Source organism: Cinclus cinclus, chromosome 3 (genome assembly GCF_963662255.1).
Source record: "Cinclus cinclus chromosome 3, bCinCin1.1, whole genome shotgun sequence".
In the NCBI taxonomy this organism is placed as follows: domain Eukaryota; kingdom Metazoa; phylum Chordata; class Aves; order Passeriformes; family Cinclidae; genus Cinclus; species Cinclus cinclus.
Window position 1 is genome coordinate 58,445,257 of NC_085048.1, and position 22,340 is coordinate 58,467,596.

The window sequence follows — 22,340 nt, forward strand, 5'->3', positions numbered from 1 at the left end:
AAGGCAAGGATTATGTTCACACTCTATTTAGTGACTGATCTACTGAGGCTGGAACAAAGGTCTGTATGGTGAATGCTTGAAAAGAGATGCTGCAGGAGATAGCTGTTCCAAAGAGAGCTTCCTCACTGTCTTTAGATCCATGTGTGTTCTTGTGTGTGAGGGAACCAAAGCAATGATCTGAAGGAAACTCAGCTGGGAAACTGCCAAGGCAGAACTAGATTAAAAGGGGCATTCTTCTGGGGAACTCCAGGACTGGGAAACTACCAAAATGCCTTCTCACCCTTTCTCCGCCAAGAAATGACAATCTCGCAAAGAGTGACATCAGGCAGGCCCAGCCAATGCCACATTTCCACAGAGTGAGCTGACAGCTTAGTAGGGATGGCAGTGGTGTCAAAAAAGGAGGAACAAAAAAAAAGAAAAAAATATTTTTAAAAATAAATAACATCCAAAAAATTGTTCCTTTGCTTACAAGGCCCCAAAAGTCAGAAAATGTCAGCATATATACAAAACATCCACTAAACAATAAACAATCCCACTTTCAAAGAACTAGTGCAGGTGGAATCAGGAAACCTCTCTCTTGCACAAAAAGAAGAAACAACGACAAAAAAAATTTCACTAGCATATAGTATCCCCTTGGAAACAAAATCAGTGGTGATTCTATTCAGTTCCAAAAACTCAAGGGAATAGGCATCAAGAAGGTGGCAAAGGGTATACTGAAAACACAGTAATTCTTCCTTCACCTCTTAAAAAGGGAACAAGCACATTTCAGCTGTTATGTGCAATAGCTGTCTAATGCATTAACCTGAGCTGCATTTCACAAAGGATTTCCAGAAATGGGTCTGAGGTCAAAACTTTTGTCTACAAAGGAAATTAGAAGGAAATTGTAGGAGATAAAACACAGCTTTAGTTTCTGGCAGTTGTCCAGCTTTGTTCACTTTAAACTAATATTTTAAAGAGAATAAAAAGTGCCTTTGGGGGCTGCCACATAGATTACTTCAGTCAGGACCATATACAGCCCACACTACATTTACTAACTCACCAGACCTCGGCATTTGCCCAACAAGTTCCTTCCCACACCATGAACTGCTTTTCAGTCTAGTTACATTCTTCTATTAGGTTTTCAAGTTCTTAAAAATTTTTGGTAGATCAAGTACATAAAGGAAATAAAGTGTCTTTCAGGTATAAGAGTAACTCTTTGAGAAACACTTCAGATCATTTGAAGAGATTTCATTAAATATGCTTCTTTCAGTACAATCTGCTCCAGATAGAGGAGCTGGAACAGGCGCTGTAGCACCTCTTTGCAGCAAATAAAGCACATATCACGTAAAAATAGGCAATACCCTCCACTTAGGAAGCATAGGCTCACTGCTGCAAGCCTTGCCTAATGTAGGGAAGACAGGCCAGTCCCAGCCAAGGAATCATCAGGCAGGCTTTCCCACTCTCCTCCCTGAAGTAATTATATATATATGTCTGGTGCTCACTACACTGAACTACATCAAACAGGCCTTCAAGACTGTGATCAAACTGTGGCTTTTAAATAGAAACTGCACTAGTAAAACAATCCAAAATATATTTATTCTTTTCAGAGTATGTTTGTTTTCAAAGTATATATATCATGAGAAGGACAAAGGAACAGCTTAAGTTCTCAATCCAGTGAAGAGCTGGACTGTAACTGAGGCAGCTAAACACCCCTCACATAAAGAATTAATTTTTCTTCACTTCCTAGGTTTGCTACAGAATTATTTCAAACCCATTTCAACTGATGTGAGGAACTTCTAGCACCTGCCATTTCAAGAGTATATCTTCTGTCTTCTAAGACAAACTGTTCATTAACAGGAGCCACAAGATGCAACAATATCATTCAGAACACTTCTTCCTTTGGAAGTGCAACCAAATTAATTGAAGTTGCCTCTTATCAGGAAAAAGTTAGAGAGCTATTAATACAAAACTTGCAAGAATTAAACAACTTTTTACTTTTTTCTCTTATTGTGATAGGTAACAGAAAGCAAGAGACAAAGGTATGCTGATTTTATCAATCTTGCTTTGGCTATTCACCCAAAAAAAAGCCCTTTCAGAAATTCTGGGCATATCTAACAATTTAACTAACCAGTGCACACAGGAGATCCACAGCCTCTAGAACCAGTTCCTGGTGTCCAATCCGTGAGATGCCCAAGTCTTCAAGGTCCTGGTGAGAAATCTGTAATAGCTGTTCACCATTTATCTTCTCCCGTTCAAATTTATGAACATACTGCTGCAGGCAGTCATCCAGGCCTACCAAAACACATAAGAGAGACAAGGGCACGTCAGAAACAAATAAACAAATCCTCCCCCAAAAAGGGGAGGAACAAAAGACCTCGCAGAAATTTTAAGTTCATATAATATACAATGCAAAATTATGAAGGAAACTTGTCGTGTGACTGAGGTTGTACCACAGGAGCACAGAAATAGAGCACATAAGTTATGGGGATCTTTGAGTCACCTAAGTCAAGGCACAACCTGCCTGCTCCTTGTGGATCAAGCTCAGCCAGTAAAAATGTGCCTTTTTGTCTGCACAGGCAAAGTGACCAAGGGACATACACATCAGGGTAACCCAAACCCTGAGGGGCATCCATAGCAACAACAAAAAAACAACTACTGTCAAAAAAAAAAAAAAGAAATCCAAGACAAGACAAGAACAAAGATCTTGCCCAAAGCCTGTTAAACAAGCAAAGAAACAAAAGCATAAAATGATAAGGAAAAATAACAAAAAATAAAACACAAAGGCAAAGCAATCAAAAGGGTGTTTGGCTCAAGTCTCATTATTACCTTGATTTATAAGAGCCTGCAGCTTCCTGAAGCACACATTGCTTTCCCTTTCTGAGGATCAACAATAAATGCCAGTAAGAAACCTAATTCATTTTTCTATATAGAAGTACTTTTAAAACAGTTTAGACTATTTTGCCACAGCAATATCCTCCAAATCCTCACTTTAAACTGTGGTTCTATGATCCTGTTCTCTACAGCAGGTCTTCCCAAGTGATTACAGAAAGTGTTTCTGGTTTTCATCTTATTTTACTCTAAGCTTCATATGTTAATCCTGTTTCCTTGTGTATTATCCTTCCTCTGTTGTTTAAGAGGAGCAGCAACAATCTGGGGGGGAAATTTGGATGGAAGTGTTATTTTAAAAATGTTTAAGTGCTCTTGTAACTGTTCCTCTCCAATATTTTGGCTAGAGCAAAAGGAACAGACCCAACTAGGTCTGTTTCACAGGAATACACCACACTCATTGAAAACAGTTGACATGAGCAAAAATTCAGGTAACGCATTTGGTATCTTCTTTGTATTGTCCACAACAGCTGCATTGTTTGATCATTAATTTTTCTAAAAAAAAAGTTGAACCTTTACTTGAATAAAGGATGTTCGTGCACAATTCTGGTACAAAAGGAAACCATTGAGATGGACAGGATATTGAACACTGCAGATGAGAAACACGAACAGCATCCTGAACTATAGAGAAATGAGAGCCAAAAGACCAGCACTCAGTTCCACTCATGGAGGTGCAGTAGCAGCCTGGAAAACAAGCACTCCCAGCACACTCCACCACCAAGAAAACACTTGGTGCAGATCACACGGGGCTTTGAGATGTCACATGAAACACATTCCAGTCCAAAGAGCAGCAGGAGCAGGCAGTGCTTCCTCGAGGTGCCTGCTCTCAGCAGATGTGCAGAGGATGGTCTCCCCAAGGCACAGGCTGACAAACACACACCGCTCGCCTTTCCAAATCAATGAGGACAGACACCCCTGTAGATTACTCGGGCAAGCTTAAATATTAGAGTAAATCATCATCTGGCTGAACAAGCTCGACTCCTCCCTGTGCAGAGCTACCAGTGCACACAGCTTGATTTTTAAGCGTAATTATGAACGGGAAAGCCCGCATGCAAGACCAGCAGAGTCTCCCAGGGCTACACTTGTTCAGGGTGCACTCTTATTTCTTCCCACATGTCTTGGCAAAGCTGCACAAATTTTGAAAATTGAGCCCACTGTTCTCTTTCCCACAGGCACCAAATTCCCCCTTAGGCTATACAAACTCTTTTTCCCAGGAAAAATAATAAAAGAAATAACTGGCCTTCATTGTTTAACAATTTATTTTTTCAAACAAATTCACAACCAAGGCTGACATACAGTGCACATATTTGGCATTCCCAATTTTTATTGCTGCCTCACAAACCACTGTTTCCCATCACTTGCTCTTGTAAGCCCATAGTTTCCATTACAAACTACACAAACACCGAAAATAAAACACTTCATTCAGCATGCAGTGAAGGTTTTAAGTTTTGTTTATGCAGTTTGGTTTCTGCCTACTATCCTTCCCAGAATTTAACTCTATGCCAAAACATGGAGAATCTAATGTATATATCCTCCCCTAGAAATGCAACTGTGGCTTTTAGTTCACCTGTGCTTTTTTTTAACTCATACTTGCCCATTCTTGAAGCTCTACTAAATACTTGAAGGGCTACTTAAAAAAAAAAATAATAATCGAGAGCCCTTAAAAACGTTTATATGTACTTTTATAATTACAATCTAGGACCATACTTTATAAAATATTATAAAATTGCACAAATGTTGACTCAAAATAGCCAACACATTGGCACAACTGCTCCGCTAGACAAGTATTTAAGGTTAAATGATGAAAACGATGCAAAGCAGGAAGTGAAGACCCACAAACTAATGTATTGGTAGATAGTTTGAGATGAGCTTACCAACATTAGGAACATTGTTGTTATTTTTACTAAGAAACCTAGGGGGAAATAATAAACATTTTAATTGATATTGCAACCACACTTTATAGCCTATAGTTTAATTTTCCATTATATGAATTGAATGTTTAATCATATGCAAATGAAAAACTTCATGTGCAAATCACACTACCAAGAGGGAAGGGAGAAGCGAAGAAAAGGACTCGCAATCCAATTCAATAAAGTTTAAAAATATTTAAGCAAAGTTTTAAAATCAGCATTCAAATGTCACTAGCAGTCTAAATGAACTGCTCATTTTTCCCTTCCTCAAACATCTATGTTCTTTCCATGTATTTTCTCCACGAACTTCACAGCCTTACAGAGACTTGGTATTGCCAATTGCAATGTCTGGATACTGCTGAAGAACTTAGATGAACTAAAAACTAGAAAAAGCAAGTTAACATCACTTAGTTAATTTCTTACATTACTTAGAAAGATACTTTCTTACATACCAGGTCATTTTCCACAGTGTAATATTAGCAGGTTCAAGCAAGAAAGTAGTTTTCTGTATTTCTGAAAAAATACAATTAAGACTGACATTTTAAAAAGGTATCTATCTCCTTTATCCACTGAAGGGCCTTTCTCAAAGCTAATCTACTCAGAATTTATTTTAGGCTAAAAGTGTGCTTAAAAGCATTTGTCTCAATCATGTGTGCGAAATCTTTGCACTATTTCTTGCACATACAATAAAACCATGCATAAAACAATGTCCTTTCTATTTATGTAATTGTTAGAGAACGAAGAGAGGTTAGAAATAAAAAAAGCAATTGCAGAATATTATTCAAGTTTTAGAACACTAGTAGCAGAGATTTTTTTTTGGGGGGGGGGGGAGAGGAGAGAGAGACAGACTAGTTCAGTTAGTGTGATGAGCGTTGTGAAACCTTTCTGATGAACAGCAGTGTAATTTGAATAAAACTCCCTCCCAAATTTTGGCAGGTGTAGATATGTGCAATAGATCCTAAGAACTGTCTAGACTTTTCTGTCTAAAATAACCACCAAGCAAAGCACCCCTGAAGACATTCAATACCTTGCATTCATGCAAAAACATTAGGACAGAGCTTACACTTAAGGATTTGCACAGATACCAATCTCTGTCTGTTTCCACAATTAAGAAAGTTATTTTGTAAAAGAATTGAGGAAGAAAGAAACAACTTTGAGGGAGTTAAGGGTGAGGCTTGGGTCCAAGCCATAGCTATCGGTTTTCTATTCAGAAAGAATTAACATTTCTATAGTTGAGAGATGTCAGCCATCGAGCAGTGGCATACCTGACTTCCCAAAAACTAGAGGTGTGTTTTGTGAGCAGAGTAGTTAAGCAGTTTCACACCTTTTGCTCCGCATCTTGGCTGGACACTACCAAAAAGCAACAATTAACTAATCTATTACAGGCACAGCTGACTTACCACCTCTTTTTTCCTCCCTCCCTTTTCTTTTGATACCACAGCCAAGACAGAGTCTATACACTCTGACATAGCAGGGCAGAGAGCAAGGGAGAGGAGAGAGATAGGGCAAGGGACTGAGGAAGGCACAGGGAGGGGGAAGCTGGAATAGGACAGGGATTATTTTCCATACATTCAAGAACTAGAACAGATCCTCGGGACAGCTCATAAAATGCCCAAAGTTGACACCAGGAAGCTGGAGGAGCACAAGCCACTTGAACAGAGGAAGAGCTCACAAGTACAAAAGCTTTTCCTTCACCTAGCAGGAACACGGGGATCATTGCTCATTGTCTCAAGGAAACAAAGCCTCGTGATGAGGAGGAGCAGGCAGCCCCTGGCATGTCAGGGCAGATCCAAGGTTCAGCAACAATCCTCATCCCATTGAGGGGCCCCCTGGGACCCTGGACAACCAGTTAGGATAGAACTGCCAAAGTCATCTTTGCCTCTTCACCTTAAAACTGACCTTCCCACCTAAAAAAGTTACCCTTATTCTGGTCTCTTCAGGGTCTATATAGTGGACACTTTTAGTACCCAACGATTGCCTGCACACATCAACTTCATCCCTCCCAAGCCTTGAAAAATAATCAGTTGTGTGAGAATCTTTGGCATACCCCACAGTATGTGCCATTATATTGTCATTTACATTCCATATCTTTTTATAATAGTTACTGTGATAGCTTCCTCTCAGCATTTCCTCTATTTCTAGGACTGGAAGAAATTAATCAAAGATTAAGCAGAAGGGAATCAAGGCAGCAAGTGAACACTAGAAAAATAACTACTTCATAAGCAGATGAACAAACACCCGAAAAGGCAAATGAAAATAAGGAAAAAGGGTCTGCAAGGCAGCCGAAAGTTGAAGCAGATCAGCAGGACAGATACAGGGTGAAAAGAAATAAGAAAAGTTCAAGGAGAAGAAAATTAAGGTGTTGTTTTCTTTAATATAGAACACAGTGGGAAGGTTTTACACGGTAACATCACAGATGCCATTCTCCTCTTGGAGTATTTCAAACAGAACCAGGGATTACTTTAACAGAGGAATTCAAGATTCTTTAAAAGGTGAATAAAAAAATTAAATGTAGGGCAATCAGTAGAAACTTATTTCACTAATTATTTGAGCCTATGTAAGAACTGACTTCCTAGGATCCACATGACTGATTGTTAGCTACCATCAGTGTTTTCACATTAATCTTTCCAAAAGTTTCTGAAACAGAAATTTAGTTATCAACTAGTGTAAGCCACTTTTGCGGTCCAGAAAAGAGCTCAAAAGGTCTTGGTTTTCCAAGAAAATGCCTTCAAAAGATCTTCGTATTATTGCCTAGTAAAAATGTGAAAAAACTTCCTCATTCCACTTTTTACTCTCATGTAATTTCACAATAACACTGTAACCATCTTAATTATCAATCACTTAAAAAGCAAAACAACACAGAATCAAAGAGCAAGAGCTGCTTATCATTGTGGAAAAATGTGTCCTGCCTAACCAAATTGCTTATAAAATAAGCTCTCCTCATGTAGTCAATTGGTAAGCAACTCTTCTATGGTTTTGTCTGACCACCTGCACCCTGATGAAGCAGGCAAAACATGCTGCCTCACCAGGCACTGGGTACTGCCTTGCCAAGGACAGGCATTGCCAAGAGCAGCCAGAAGGGTACAGAAATTTCCTGTCAGTGTCCCCCATCGCACAGGGATGATACCCAACAAATTGCTGGGCTCTGCCTAGCAGCCGGGATGCAAACGGCAGCTCTCTCATTAAGGTCACAGCAGGACAGAGGGAAATGATGAAGCCTTCAGCCTCGATGAGTGCTTTACTGTCCCCTCTGTAATCCCCCTGACTGACAGTTGCACAGAAAGGCTTTTGCAACGTTTCTATTTTCAGTATTTTCAACTAATATATTTAGCCTGGAAAAACAGGCTCCATATTCATGCATTCACATTACCTCAAAATAAATCCATTCATTCCATTCAAATCCATCCATAAATCCCTCAGCATTTTTTTTTTTAAACACAAAACTGAAAGCTTTGCCTTGTAATAAAAGAACTCTTGGGTAAATTTGGGTTGTAAGCTATCCTGACCAGAAGGGAAACACAGACTATGTTTAAGCTTTAGCTGCTCAGGTATAGATACAATCTCAAACTGGCAGGCCCTGTGTTATGCTACACTTTTTAAATCATTCCTCCCTACAAAGCCACTGATCACAACCATTCTGGCAGAGCCTATTACCTTGGTCCAGATAGTAACTCTGAGGACAACTCTAAGCTTTAGCACTTCACAATCATGAAGTATGTTCAGGAAGAGTCAAAATAGCTTGCCAAACCCTTCCAATACTCCAAAAGTCTTGTAAGGTGAGACTTCTCCCTATAAAAGCCAGAAAAATTTACTCAAATTTTCCTCAAAAAGTACTTTCAGGAAACTAAACAGACATGGAATAACTTTTACAGAAGATACTCTGGTGAGAAGGACATGATAAAGGCCTGTAAAGCCGGAAGTGCCCATAAAGAACACTGACTGCTTATCATCTCTTCCAACACAGGAGTCAGAGAGAGAAGCAAGCATGTAACAGGTCCAAACAAGTAATAAAGGAGTGATCCTTAACACAGCAGGTATGCAATGAATGTTCAACATCCACACACAGGTTCAGGGAAAGGTGAACAGGCTCATGAAAGAAAGTACCACAGAAGTCAAATCTGACCCTGACAGACTCAAACAGAGATGGTTTAAGGCTTGAGGAAGCCTACAAGAGGAAATACAGTGTGTCATCTTTCCTCTTACGTTGCTTAATTTACCACTCTTAGGCAAACATTCTGGACAGGACACTTACTAGGCAGCACAGAGCACAGGAGTATCACAGCTGTGCCATACACAGCACCAAAACGTAGGTGGTAGCTTCCCTTTGAGTTACTTTTACATCCAAAGAATGGTAAGGGCTGGAAAGGACCTTAAAGATCACCTATTTCCACATCCCTTCCTCCACCCCCACAACCCCGTACAGGCAGGGACACCTCACACTTGACCCGGTGGCTCAAAGTCCCATCCAACCTGGCACTGAACATTTCCAAGGATAGGGCACACACTACTTCTCTGGGCATTTTCTTCCAGTGCCTCACCATTCTCACAGAAAGAGTGAGCTGCTATTCTAAGACTAAAAAAACTGTCTCTTTTCACTCATGAAAGCTACTCTGGGCTTCAGTATTTTCACTAATAGCGACACAAGATTTTCCTGAAAAGGCAAAACTCTATACAGAGTAATTGAGGTTGGGGAGGTAGAGGGGAAGAAGAGAAATAAGCCATACACTAATATTGAATTGTGATATCAATTTAAGCCTAAGATAGAACCAAAGCTTTTACAAACCAGTTAAAAAAAAATACAGCAAAATATATTCCTATAATACTAGGAAATGGATCACAGTGAATCACACGGATCACACAGCTGCTCTCATGGGTTTAGTAATCCAGCTTGAGATATTAACATCAAATGGAAAATTGCTAGAGTGAATTAATCTATAAATTGTACCTTTGATTTACTATGAGTGAACTTGCGTCAGAACTCCAAAAAGAGATTTGACATGGTGAAATGGTAGTGTACAATAAACAGCGATAAAGGTATTTCTGTAATAGTTGAGAAGTTAATGGTATTTAATTCCCAAATTTCAATTAAAACTCAAAATAGAGTTGACCTTTCTTCCTTTTTAATAGGTCATTTTCAGATAATTAATGAAAAAAAATTGGAGTAGGGAAAGAGAAACTTATTTCTAACCTTTTCCATAGCGGGGTTCTTATTACGACATAGCTTTAAGACTTCAAATTAAAGGTAAAATTGGCATGCAATGTTACAGAAAAGTGAGTTGTGATGGCATGTCACATATCTTAAAAAAAAAAAAAAAAAAAGAAGAGGAAAAGCATATCTGGAATGCAGCATAATATCGTATAGGTTTAACCAAAAAAGTTTTTTATAAAAGAGATACAAGCATGAAGACAGTAGGTCAAACATACTTCACTACACTGAAGAACAGGTGACTATACCAGAACCAGAGAGAAAGCAATTAAAGTAGGCTGTAACAGGAACAAAAAAAAAAAAAAAAAAAAAAAAAAACAAAAAAAAAAAAAAAAAAAAAAAAACCAAAAAAACCAAATCTGTTTTATTACATTCTCACAAATTTGAAGGCAGATATCAGAATACATATACAGTCACGCTTTTCACTAGAAGAACTGGACTGGATATCTGTGCAAAGCTGTGGGGTCCTAGGCTACAACCTCATGCGGCTTTAGTGCCATCAAACTCACTGCTATCACCCACTTCCTGAAAAGACTGACTCATCTGTGAATGTTCAGACATTAAGTATCACTTGGCTTCAAGGGGGAAATTTTGGCTCACCTGGGAGAGAGAGGGAAGAGATGAGACACCCTCTTGTTCAGGAGTTACCTCAGCCCCAGGCACGGTGCTACCCCAAACACTCATCCTGGGAAAAAGGTGGGTTTCCAGGAAAGAACAGGAACCTCTAACAAGGATTCATGCTCAAACACCCAGCAGCATGATATCTTGCTGCCAACATTTCACCTGTAAATCTGTACTAATCCCAGCCACCACCAGAAAAAGGACTCCTTTCCAGAGAAAAATGAAGGATGAAAAAGAAGGGAACCAACACCCACTATTTTTCCTTGCTGACCTTGGTGTATGTTCTGCATGCATCAGGGATTGAGTTCCATATGATGCAGCAGCTTCACATAGAGCAACACTCAGGCTTTGGTTTACTCTTTTAAGAATCAACTGCATCACTCACTGACTAGCTACATTTCGCAAAATCAATCTTTCCACGCTTTAACAGATTTTGTTTGGCACATTACATGAATGAGATGGAAGCAGAGCATATCCATATGTTCTGTGCAGACAGACCTGGCACTCTTAGTTTCAACAGAACACGAAATGAAAGCCAATACTCAGAAATGCATGCAAACACATCATTAAAATAGAGAACACACCTGCTTTAGGCAGACAAGCCCAAATAGCTTCCTAATGCCACAGGATGTCTTCAGGGACACTTCTGACAACATCCTCCTGCACTTCACAGTAAAAACAATATCCTACTTGTGGAAAGGTGCAACTTGTATTCATCTGCTGAGTGCAGCACAAGCAAGGCAATATGAACCAAATACAATGGCATTATGTTGTAGTTGTAATGAGGTTTTTTTATTTAGGCAACATTTGTTGCTCCAGTATTAGTAAAGAACTACTATAAACTCCAAACTGAAACAAGAAAACATTTTTTTTTCCCACTAGACTAATACATGCAAAGGTGTGCCTATTTGTCTTGGTTGCATTTAAACAGTGGTAGTTAAATAGGTTTAGAACGGCTCACAACTGACACACAAGCACTTCAGCCAGCACAACCCAGATCTTGTTATTCTTTCTCACCCTAACTCTTTACAATTACATCTAGAAACCAACCTGTACCCCCCAAAAAACTGTTTTACGCCAACAGAAATTGGCACAGCATATTGTAGCAGACTACTGCAATGGCAGAAAGAAAATGCACATTTTAATAAAAAATAAGGAGGTTTTAAACAAAAAAAGATTGTTCTTGAACTAATTCATGCAAATTTTTGATAGCCATCATGCCCAGAGAACCAAACCTAGTGTTTGCCACAACCTAATACAATCTTTTTGCTGGTGAAGGCATGACAGACACTGTCAGCAAATACAGAGCTTTTAGCACAGTAGGAGGATAATCACTTGGTGTGACTTTACTATTGCATTCATTTTATGAGGCAAGAATGACAACCACATACCTGTACTGATGGAGATGCAACAGGACTTAAAATACTGACAGCTTCTTCCTACACCCTGAAGAATTCTCTAGTGGTTTGCAACTGATATGGTGACTAAATAAAGATGTTGCCTAAACAGGGCATCACCAGAAGTGAGTTACTTTATTACACCAGCATACAGTAGCTTCATTAATTTCACTCACACAGTGAGTGTAGGACTGTTCCACATACATCAGAATATATGAATATGTCCTATGGACTGTTGGTGACACAAGACATCATCCTCACGCACTGTGCCAAAACTCTGACAATGAAACTTTGGTGAAAGTTTCAATGTGGGGAATCTGTTCCACCCTGGGTTTGAAAACCACACTCATCTTGGATACCCAGAAGTTATTTCCCAACAACTCAAAAACCACTAAGTCTTTCTCCAGAAGAGAAAAGAAAACAAAGACAAAAAAAAAAACAAACCAAAAACAACAACAACAAAAAAAGGCAGCAAATGGTAAAATCAAACCAAAAAGTAGATAAAACCACATTATTCCAGTATTCATTTTTTTCAGCCCACTAAGGCATTTTCCACACTGAGTACACTTTAAGAGATTTGGACAAGACATTTTAAATTTTACTCAAACAGGAGTTTGCAACTTCTATAGTCACGGTAGATCTGTTCACCAAAAAATTGTTTTGCCTCACTGATGCAAATAACAGCTTTGCCTAGGCACAGTAGGGTTTTGCAAGAATAAAAGCACAGTTGTATCTGGCCACTGAAAGCTGCAGTTGAGAAAAATCTACAGACAAAGCCTTTGTCTCTCCCTCCATACAGTGCTTGGCTTTACAGGGAATCAATCCCCTTCACCATGTGTTCCTTCCTGAGCACGCAGGGTGACTGCTGCAGAAACAAAGCACCCATGGGCACACCACAGCACTTGTTCCCTTCTGCAGCTAGGAACGGGGGTGGGAGAACAACTGCCATTTCAGCTTCAGGCTGATCCAGCATCCTGGCTTGCTCTCTTAGTAAGGAGGACAACACTACCTGAAATAGACAGCACAAAGAGGCGCTACTGCAGTCAGCTACTGCCAACTCACTCCTACCAAAAACTGATGTAAAGCTCCCCCACGCCACCAGAGAGACTTGCCCCAGCCACGTAACATCAACAGCCTGCAAGCAGAAGGCAAGCCATGAGGATGCCTGTGCCTCAACTACTGCAATAAGACTTCAGAAGCTCAGCAGCAGCAGCTTCAGCCACTATAATGGACTGCAAATTGGAAGGAGGACACGACCCAGTCTGCCATCTCTACTGTGGAGTTAACTGCAAAACACAAGGGCCGAAAGATGCAGGTTGGGGGGGAGCAGAAAGCAGAAAATGGCACAGCTATGGCCATGAGACCTCCTCTGACACCTGACTTGTGCATTGTGAGACCCCCCACACGCTCCTCACTAGACTGGCTGCAGACCCCACTCACAGACGTGCATTTCCTCACACCCATTAACAGCTCCAAAGAGAAGCCCAGAAGAAATCTTACTGCTGCTAATAACAGATACAGATGTTTTCACTAAATCAGTGCAACCGCAGAGGAAATACATTTCCCAGAATTTTCCAGCTCACACAACTATGCTGAATTTGTTGTGTGGTTTCTTTATAATAGCACTATTCTAACACATATTTTACAAGAGAATTTTTACTCAAAACAAGTCTTTAAAACACTACCATTTTGCTTACAGAAGTATAGCACTGAACATAAAATAGCTCCAGCATTAGCTATGGAGTCATTCACAAGACTACAAGAACCAGATTTTTTTTTTGTTTAAGGGAAACAATTTAATTTTGTTTTATTGTTCAAGTGGAATACATATTGCAGCTTAATCCATTGGAGGAATAGGAAATTGTTTCAGTCTCCAGAGGTAAAAACTCTAGAAGCGGTGGAAATTATGGAATTTGGACTCCATCTGTAGCTCATGATGTATGGGTAAAGACCACCTCTTTAGTCTTATTCTTCCCATTGTCTGTCTCACTCCTCTCTCCAACACCCCTGGTCCCCTTCTTTCTCACCCCTGAATCACAGAACAGGTAAAGTTGGAATGCACCACAGTGGGGTCTCCTGATCCAATCTCCCTGCACCTGCACCGTACTACCTGCCCCTTGCCAGAAAACCTTCCAGGTCCACAGCAAAAGGGAGGAAAACTACAGGTGATGAGGAGTCTCACCATGTGCTCTGGCTGTATCTGAGGATATTCTGGAAGGCATGCCAGAGCACCAGAGAAATGCTGCAAACAGCAGGCTGGACCAACACTCCCCCATCCCTGGCACACCAGTGTACCACCTGGCAGAGAATGACTCCATGCAAGGCAAAGGTTTAGGCATAGCTTTGGGGAATTATAGGTGCCATACAGGGGGAAACGAGTTGCAAGACTGCACTTGGCACCATGGATTTAAGGAATATAAGGCTCTTTAATCATTGATAGGACGTTGGAGAAAAGACAATGAATGCTACAAAAGAGGAGACAGTGAGGTTTGGCACAGGATGTAGGGTTGCGCTGCTCGCAAAAAAAAAAATTAAAAAATAAAAGAAACAACAAAAATAACCCAAAAAAGCATTTAACTCCTTACAAAGGGGTATGTCCTTTGGCAGGTTTCATTCCCACCTTCACATCTTAATCCAGTTTTCCAAGCAGCAGGCATATGAAGTTAAACTTACTAAAAGGCAGCTTCCTACCATTACACTTTTCCAGTTTACCTAACTTCATTATTACTATAAAGTAATTCACAATCGAATTCAAACAATTTTCACATGAGCAGACATAGGAATGCTTGCTTGTGGACAACTTAATGAGCCTTTTTCCTTATAGAGTCTTGGAATTTCAATTGTAATGTTAATGCATTCACAGTAACACACAGTTTACACCAGCACCATCACAAGATGAAACTTCAAGGTGTCATAAATTCAACGGCGTCTGAAAGAGGAAGTGTTTCTGCTTCACAGAGAGGTAACCTCAGCAGAACAGTCACCTGTATTATCTTTCACCTATTGACACTTCAAAGCAGTGCTTCTTCAGTTCATTATTTTCATGCATTTAACTATTCTCTTTGTCTACGTGGCATTACTGAATTCTAATGAATAATTAATTTTTCCTCATACTGGATTTTTTTTGTGCCATTATACAGTTGTGCAGTGTTTTTTGTTTGTTTTGTATGACTTTGTGGGAGTTTTTTTGTTTGGTTTTTCTTAATTTAAGAACAATGTTACATTTAGAGCTCGTTGTAGCAAAGTATTATTTTCTCTGTAGGTTAGCTTTTTTATTAGGGATGGCTTTCGTACCAAACTAATTAATCAAGTTTAATAAAAAATTCATTCCCAACACAAACTAAATAGCTGAAAGAACATGGACTGGTAGATAAAGGAAACCCTTACAAGAGGCACAAACTGGCAGATACCTCCTAAAACCCTCAAGCCATTAATGGAGAAAATGTGCTACCCCAGTGGCTGATCTTACAAGCACTGTATTTCTCTTGCATTCTAAAAACAGCTCTTCTCTTTTTCAGTCATGCCAAACTTCACATCAGCCACACTTTACTGCTGTATAGCAACCAAGGGGAAGGATTTTCTAAACTGGATTTTAAATAAGGCTGGGTGGATCAGATAATGTTTGTCAAAGCCGTACTTAACGTACATAACCACTTAACAGCCTCTCTTCCAAGAGATTATTAAGTGGACAATCTCCCCTTAAAGCTTTGAGTTCTGTATTTGCAAGACAGATGCATGAAGGGATGAAAATCCCATAAATGGTTTGCATTTGTAATGTCTGACACAATTTAGTCATTTGGGAGCACCCTACATGTGTACATGGAAGATTGCACGCAATCTTTCACAATAAGGCCCTGATGCTGAGCCTGTAACATTACTTTAAACACCAAAAATAACCCACTGTCCTCCTGCTGCATTAAATAGGTGGAAAACAGGTTAGAAACATAAAGAGGCAAACACTGTCCTGAAAACAATGGTTGCAATAATTTTTACACCTGTTTTTTTAACATAATATACTCACCTCTCCAATTTCTATTTCTAGGGTAACCTAGACATTTTCTTATTTTTCTTCTACTTACTGCTCCACTTCCATTTTAAATAGCATTAACTTTAAAGAAACACTTCAAGCATCCTCTTAGTGCTCAGATTTTTTGGCAAATCCATACCAAGAATATAAGTAATGAGAAGAAGTAAACACAAGGTTTCGTGTGGAACTGTCTTTTATAGCTTGGTGACTAACATGATACTTGAAGAATGAGGTAGAAAGAAGAATTAAGTTATATTTCATGAACATCATAAAATTTTCAACTCTTTTCTGGTCCCTGAAATACTGATTTGGAAGAAGCCAGGACACTTATTTCTAACATTTACATTGATTTTTAAAAATGTCATCTGATGGGTATAAATGCTCTTTGAAACTGGAAGGTGCAAAAACTTAGCAGCAGATGTTTGCCCATTAATAAAAAGATATTACTTCCAATCTAGAAATATCAGAAGTTTTATTTAAATGCAGTTATTTGTTTGTTTTGACCAACTTCATATTAGCAGCCTCTCTCCTGGATGCATACTGTATCTCATGTATTACAGAGCCTTATTTCCAAGCTACTTAAAGGGACCAAATAACCTCTTCTGCAAGTCAATCTGCCACGTGGTCAGTACTGTGTAGCAATCTCCAGTCAGTGATTGAGTTTTCAAACTTTCAAATCATAAGAAATTGTTCACTGAGCCCAAAGTACTTGGAAGCATAAATTCAGAAGTAACACTTTGGTGCAGCACTTTGCAAGGGAAGACAGAACCTGCAACCAGGTTGGACCTCTTCAACCCCTAAGAGTGCCTCTATTTGTTAACTTTATGGAAATGGACTTTTAAGACGTTGATTTATGGAAGCTTGTTTGATCACTCTTATTCTTCTCTTACAGGCACTGTAGTGCCCGAGTTAATCATTAGGTCCTTACAAGAGGTAGGGAATGGTGGGGGAAGGGAAGAGAAGGGGAGGCAGAAGGAGGAGGGTTTATTTTCTAAATTAAAGGCATGAGTGATATTTAGAAGTTCTTGAAACAGCAAAGGAAGTGTCTCACACATTAATCTCTGTTTATGCAGACTTGGATCCACATCCCCAAACCAAGACCACTACTGAGAGTGACACCTTCCCCACTTCTCTCTACCAAAACTTCCAGGAATCCCACCAACTCCAGCAGTGCCCTCTCCACCAGCAATAGAGACCCATAAGAAGAAAAATGTGAACAACTTATTTGCAAGCTGTCACCACAGAAGCCACCAAGCACTCCTGTCTACTGCTTACCATTAGAATGAGGGCTCTCCATACAAGGGCTAAACTAAAACAATTCAATTTAAAAAATACATATTCTTGCTGCCTTTTGTCACATTTATAGGCATCTTCTTTATGATGGGGCAGAAAAGTCCCAGTACCTCTGAAAATTCTTGTAAAACAGCCAGGAGACAAGTAAGTTATGTCAAGTAAAGTGACAAGTTACCCAAGTAAGACCAACGTGACAGAAGAGAATCTAGGAAAGATCACATTAACAGGAAAATACAAGGAATAAAGGGAAGTACAGCCAAAAGAGTAAAGCCAATGAGAAATTACTACTGAAAGTTTTCATTGTAGACATTCACCCCAAAGCGACCATTTAACAGACCTTTAGACAGCCACACTGCTTCAACTGCAGCAAGCACAAAAGATTTCTTCGCATTATTTTCCTCTTAATATTTATTTCAAATTGACAAAATTAGCAGTTTCTCAAAAGCAAGCAATCCACAGGAGAACATTGCAAGCATACAATAAACAGGGCAACATAGAAGTCAGCCCAAAGTAACTCTCTCTAGATATCCCAAACCACTCATGTAAAACATGAAAGACATTTATTTTAGCCCAATGTTTCCAATTTGAAGAGATATACAACTGTCATCAACCTCTTGGTGTGCAGACACTGAACTTCAACTGCTGTTACCCGTCTCATGCACACACACTAATCCTGCTGAAAAGATGCTGCAGTGAGAGCCACAGACACCAAAAGCATGTATTTACCTGCAAGCCAGAGCTAACAGCAGCTCCTCAATCCCTGTTCCAACACTATAAACTGCTCAGGCCTGGAGAGCTTAAGGATAGAGGGGACAGGACAGACCTCCACCCACCTCCATGCCAAAACCCCCAGCAAGAGAAGCCTTTAGAGATAACTGCACAGCAGAACTTCCTGGCAAAGCAAAACTCAACTTGAAAAACAGACAACCCATCCCACCTGGAGGCAAAAATCAACCTTGAATCCATTTTATCCAGAGCCAGGCTTCTATCAGCCCATGCATACATCTCATCACCAAGCCTCTGCCCATCTGGTTTATTGCTAAAACGAACTTCACAGCAGCATAGAGAATCACACTTCCAAATGATTAAAAATGAAAGTACAAGCACAGAATTCAATCACATGCAATATTAATGTTAATCACAGTATTTACACAATGACTGCAGGTAACAAAAGCACCATCCCCTTCAAAGCATGCCTCCTAAGGTGACTGCTGCCATGCCTTGTCAGCTGTAAGAGGTTATGGCCCTACCACGAGGAAAATAAGTCAACATCTTTGCAGCAAGAATAAATTTTATACTCATGATTGGTCTTTGCTGGCCCTAAAAATAACAGGTCAAGCATAAAGTTATTTCATTTTCTAAAAGCAGTAACAGTGCACTCTACATTACTTGTGTCTAGTACATGAACCTTGTGTGCCTGATAACAGTATGTGCTTAAAATGAAGCAACAACAGCCACCACACAATTAAGAGCTTGCCTTTTAAAAGTTACAAGGTTTTTGTGGCTGAAGGAGTAGTTCATTAGTCACAAGAGCTCCTTTTCTTGAATTCAGGCAATTAACACTCTGTTGCCTGTTCCCACAGTGGAACAAAAAGAAACATTGCAAAACGGCCTGCCTCTTGTCTCCCAAGAAGAAATAGGGTGATTCCTTAATCTGGTTTGGCTGCCTTCTCAAAGCACTGTTTTGGCTGATTGCAGCAAAGTCCATTACTCACATCTGCCTTTGCTTTGTGTGTGCATCCTTGCAAACACTATGATTACTGTTCCACCCATGAGCAAGTCAGGGAGCAGCCTGCTGCAAGGCAACAGCTGATGAGTTGCCAGATAGCCAAGCTTTGGGATGACAACCTCCTACTCGGTTAGGAAACACGGATGCCTAGCACCTTACCGTCTGACAGTCACCAGGGAGGAATAAGTACAGGCACATGAGAATCACCAGCCATCAGCACCTGCTGATGAATGACAAGCTGAATGACATTAACAAGCTGAATGACACGACATTAACAGAAAGATGCTGATAGTGCATACAACTTTTCATCATGGACAGGTTCCCAGGAGTCATTACTGGATTCCCCTAGGAGATGCTGTCATTACTTATGCATAAACTACTTCATTTTAAAAAGCCCCACAATTCCATGAGGAATTCTATCTTCCTAAAAGTTACTCCTTGCATTATTTTACCCAGCCCTCAGTGTTCCATGAACTAGGACATACTGTCTTGAGGTACCCAATACCAAAGGCATTTTAAAGCACATCACAACTGGGTCAAAAAACAAGGTATATCAACTAACACTAAATCTTTGAGCTTCTTCATAATTTTATAATCACTTTAAACATCTAAAACAATTGCTTGAAACAATTAGCTGCCTGGCCCATTTTCATTATTTCATATCTTTCAGCCCTAGTTATGATGCTGCTTCCTAAAATAGCAGAGACCTTAGAGTTTAAGTGCAACATCCCAACCATAACAAAGCCAAAGGTATCTCAAGACCACATCAGTGGCAAAGCTGAGGGCTCTGAATCATAGACAAGACTAAAATACCATTAAACTGAGCAGGAGACCTATCATCTTCCTAGACAAAAAGTAGAAGAGAGGGCAGGAAGGAGTCCTACAAGTACCTCAGCAAGTCCCTCTGAGATCCTCATTTTTCGTGACAATAAAGAGGCATGAGTGTGAGCAGATATTCCACTCTCCTAGTGGGGTGGAGTCAAGATATTTCTGACCCTCTGCTGAAGCTCCAGACAAGTCTCCCTGATACTTTTAAGCCACAGCAAAGCATTATAAGGCATTTTGTCAGGAAGTCAGGCAATTTGATTGATGGCTATTCGCCTCTTTCTCACTCATAGCTAAACTGGGTTTGGTTTGGGCTTTTTTGTGTTTTTTTTTTTTTTTTTTGTTTGGTTGGTTTTTTGTACTTTTTTGAAAGTCTGTTACAGAGTAAATTTTTTTTTTGTGCAACTTCCAGACAGTGCATAATTCCTAGGTGCAAGAAGCATCTCAAGGGAAGGCCCGTGCATACATGGCTAACAAAGCTGCTAGGGGGAAAACAAGCAGAATGAAGATAGTTTAAATCTTAACAAAAAATTAGTTTTCAGAAGCTAACATATTTTTGAGAACACCCAGTGACAAGGAAGAATAATAAAGAGCAACACATAATTCAGTAAAGCCACAAAAGATAATTAAGTTTCCAACTATCATTTCAATGCTCTCTTAACCCTTGGAAAATTGAGGATAATACTGAACAATAAAATTTACATGCATTATGCTCAATTATACATGTGTTAGAAACCACACAGTCCATTCAGTATTCTGCAGCAACCAAGCCATGTTAATTTGAGCAAACCCGCAATCTTGCACACAACCTGACAATCCTGGAAATTATCATTTCCCTGGAAGACAGCTCAATAAAAGCCTCCAAACATGCCTAGCACATTACTGACTCTACTGGGAGCTGGAATTCCTCTCCAAATACATCACCTTGAGAAGACAATAATAATCTTACTACAACAAAAAATGGTACATATTGTTGCTATTGGTACCATGGCCACATCAAATGGGATTGTCCAACTGTCTTGTTTGAAGAGATAATTTTATACACTAAATATGCTAACTAGTTTGGAATTTATACACCATGCTGTGGTCTAAAAATACTTCTTATGAGGAAATAAAACCAAAACCAGCAAGATACAGAAATGTTATCGGCAGGTTTGATTTCCAAGTCCTTGTTTCAACCCCATATAGATTGGTTTATCCAAAGTTATTGTCAGAAATAGTGTGAAGTGGGTATAGCTAAGAGAAAAGATGAACTGTTTTGACATGCAAGGAAACAACTGCAATGCTTTTCTGTTGACACAGGGTTTATATTTCACAAGACGTATAATATTACACCCTCTGGTAAAAACAAAGTCCAAATACAAGAAATACTACAAATTTTGACCAGAAAGACTACAAACATACAGAATTTATAGCATATTTATGTTTTGTCTCCTTCCTTCCAAAGTTTCCATTGCAGCTCACCTTAGGAATGTCAACAATTATTAAGTGTAACTTTTGCCATAATACTTTTATAATTCTATCTGGTGAAACTGATAGAATACAAACAATCCAGCACCTTGCAAAGGATGCAAGTAAAGCAGTGAATACATATCTTGACTAGAACCAGACAGGGAGAGAGGAATAAAGGAGTTTCATGTCAGAGCAGGTGTCTGTGTTTCACTAGGTTCCCACTTTACCTCTGCAATACTCTCTGGGCACATCTCCATGCACTACACGCTTTTCAGGCCACATTCTTCAGTCATGTCTGAACTTGTCCTTAGAGCCCTCTACTTATGGCAGGTGCTATTAAGGGGTGGGGAGAAGAGGGGAAATGTCTTCATGCATTTTTGTTCCTTTCTCCCTCCCCACCTGCATGGCCAACCACACACCTCAGCAGTGCAGTACTAAGATACTGCTCAGGTACAGCGTTCTGCCTCCTGCAAAACTTTGAGTCCTTCTCTTCTGGCTTGAAAAGCACCTGTACTAGAGAAGGTTTCCTCTATTTAATGACAAAATGGGCTTATTGCAGCTTTATTTTTAACAAAGCATTCACCCAGCCAACTTCATTTTGCTAAAACAAGACTGTGAGATAAATAAACACAATGATAAAAGCATGGCAACCTAAGCAACATTCATTTTGCACACCCAAGACAAAGACATCAGGATGATTAGCCCAGAAGCATGTACCAACACTTGCTTAGCAGAAGCCTTAGCCCTTGATGAGCACCAATCAAGTTCTTTCCTTTGATCAAGGAGCAAGATAAGATCCCATTTATGCCACAAAGCTTTGACTGCAAGAGCACACCATACACTTTGATTACCTACACCTAACTACTAGTGTAAGAAGCAGTCCAAAAAAAATTTTTTTGTCATTACAGTGACAAAGAACAGTCTTCATTCAAAAGGGTATAGAGAAGCACATATAGGAAACTACTTTAGCACAGTACTTATACAGTACTGTAACAATTCAGCCAGGTGCTGATGC

General features: G+C 39.6%; 1 protein-coding gene across 1 annotated transcript in view; it reads right to left on the minus strand.

Annotated features, from left to right (window-relative positions):
* The window catches only part of CNKSR3 (CNKSR family member 3), a 52,130-nt gene that overhangs the window by 22,885 nt on the left and 6,905 nt on the right, over positions 1–22,340 (minus strand). Inside the window, exon 2 of the mRNA XM_062490043.1 lies at positions 2,108–2,271. Within this exon, the coding sequence (XP_062346027.1) occupies positions 2,108–2,271 (164 nt within the window). The remainder of the gene's footprint in view (positions 1–2,107; positions 2,272–22,340) is intronic.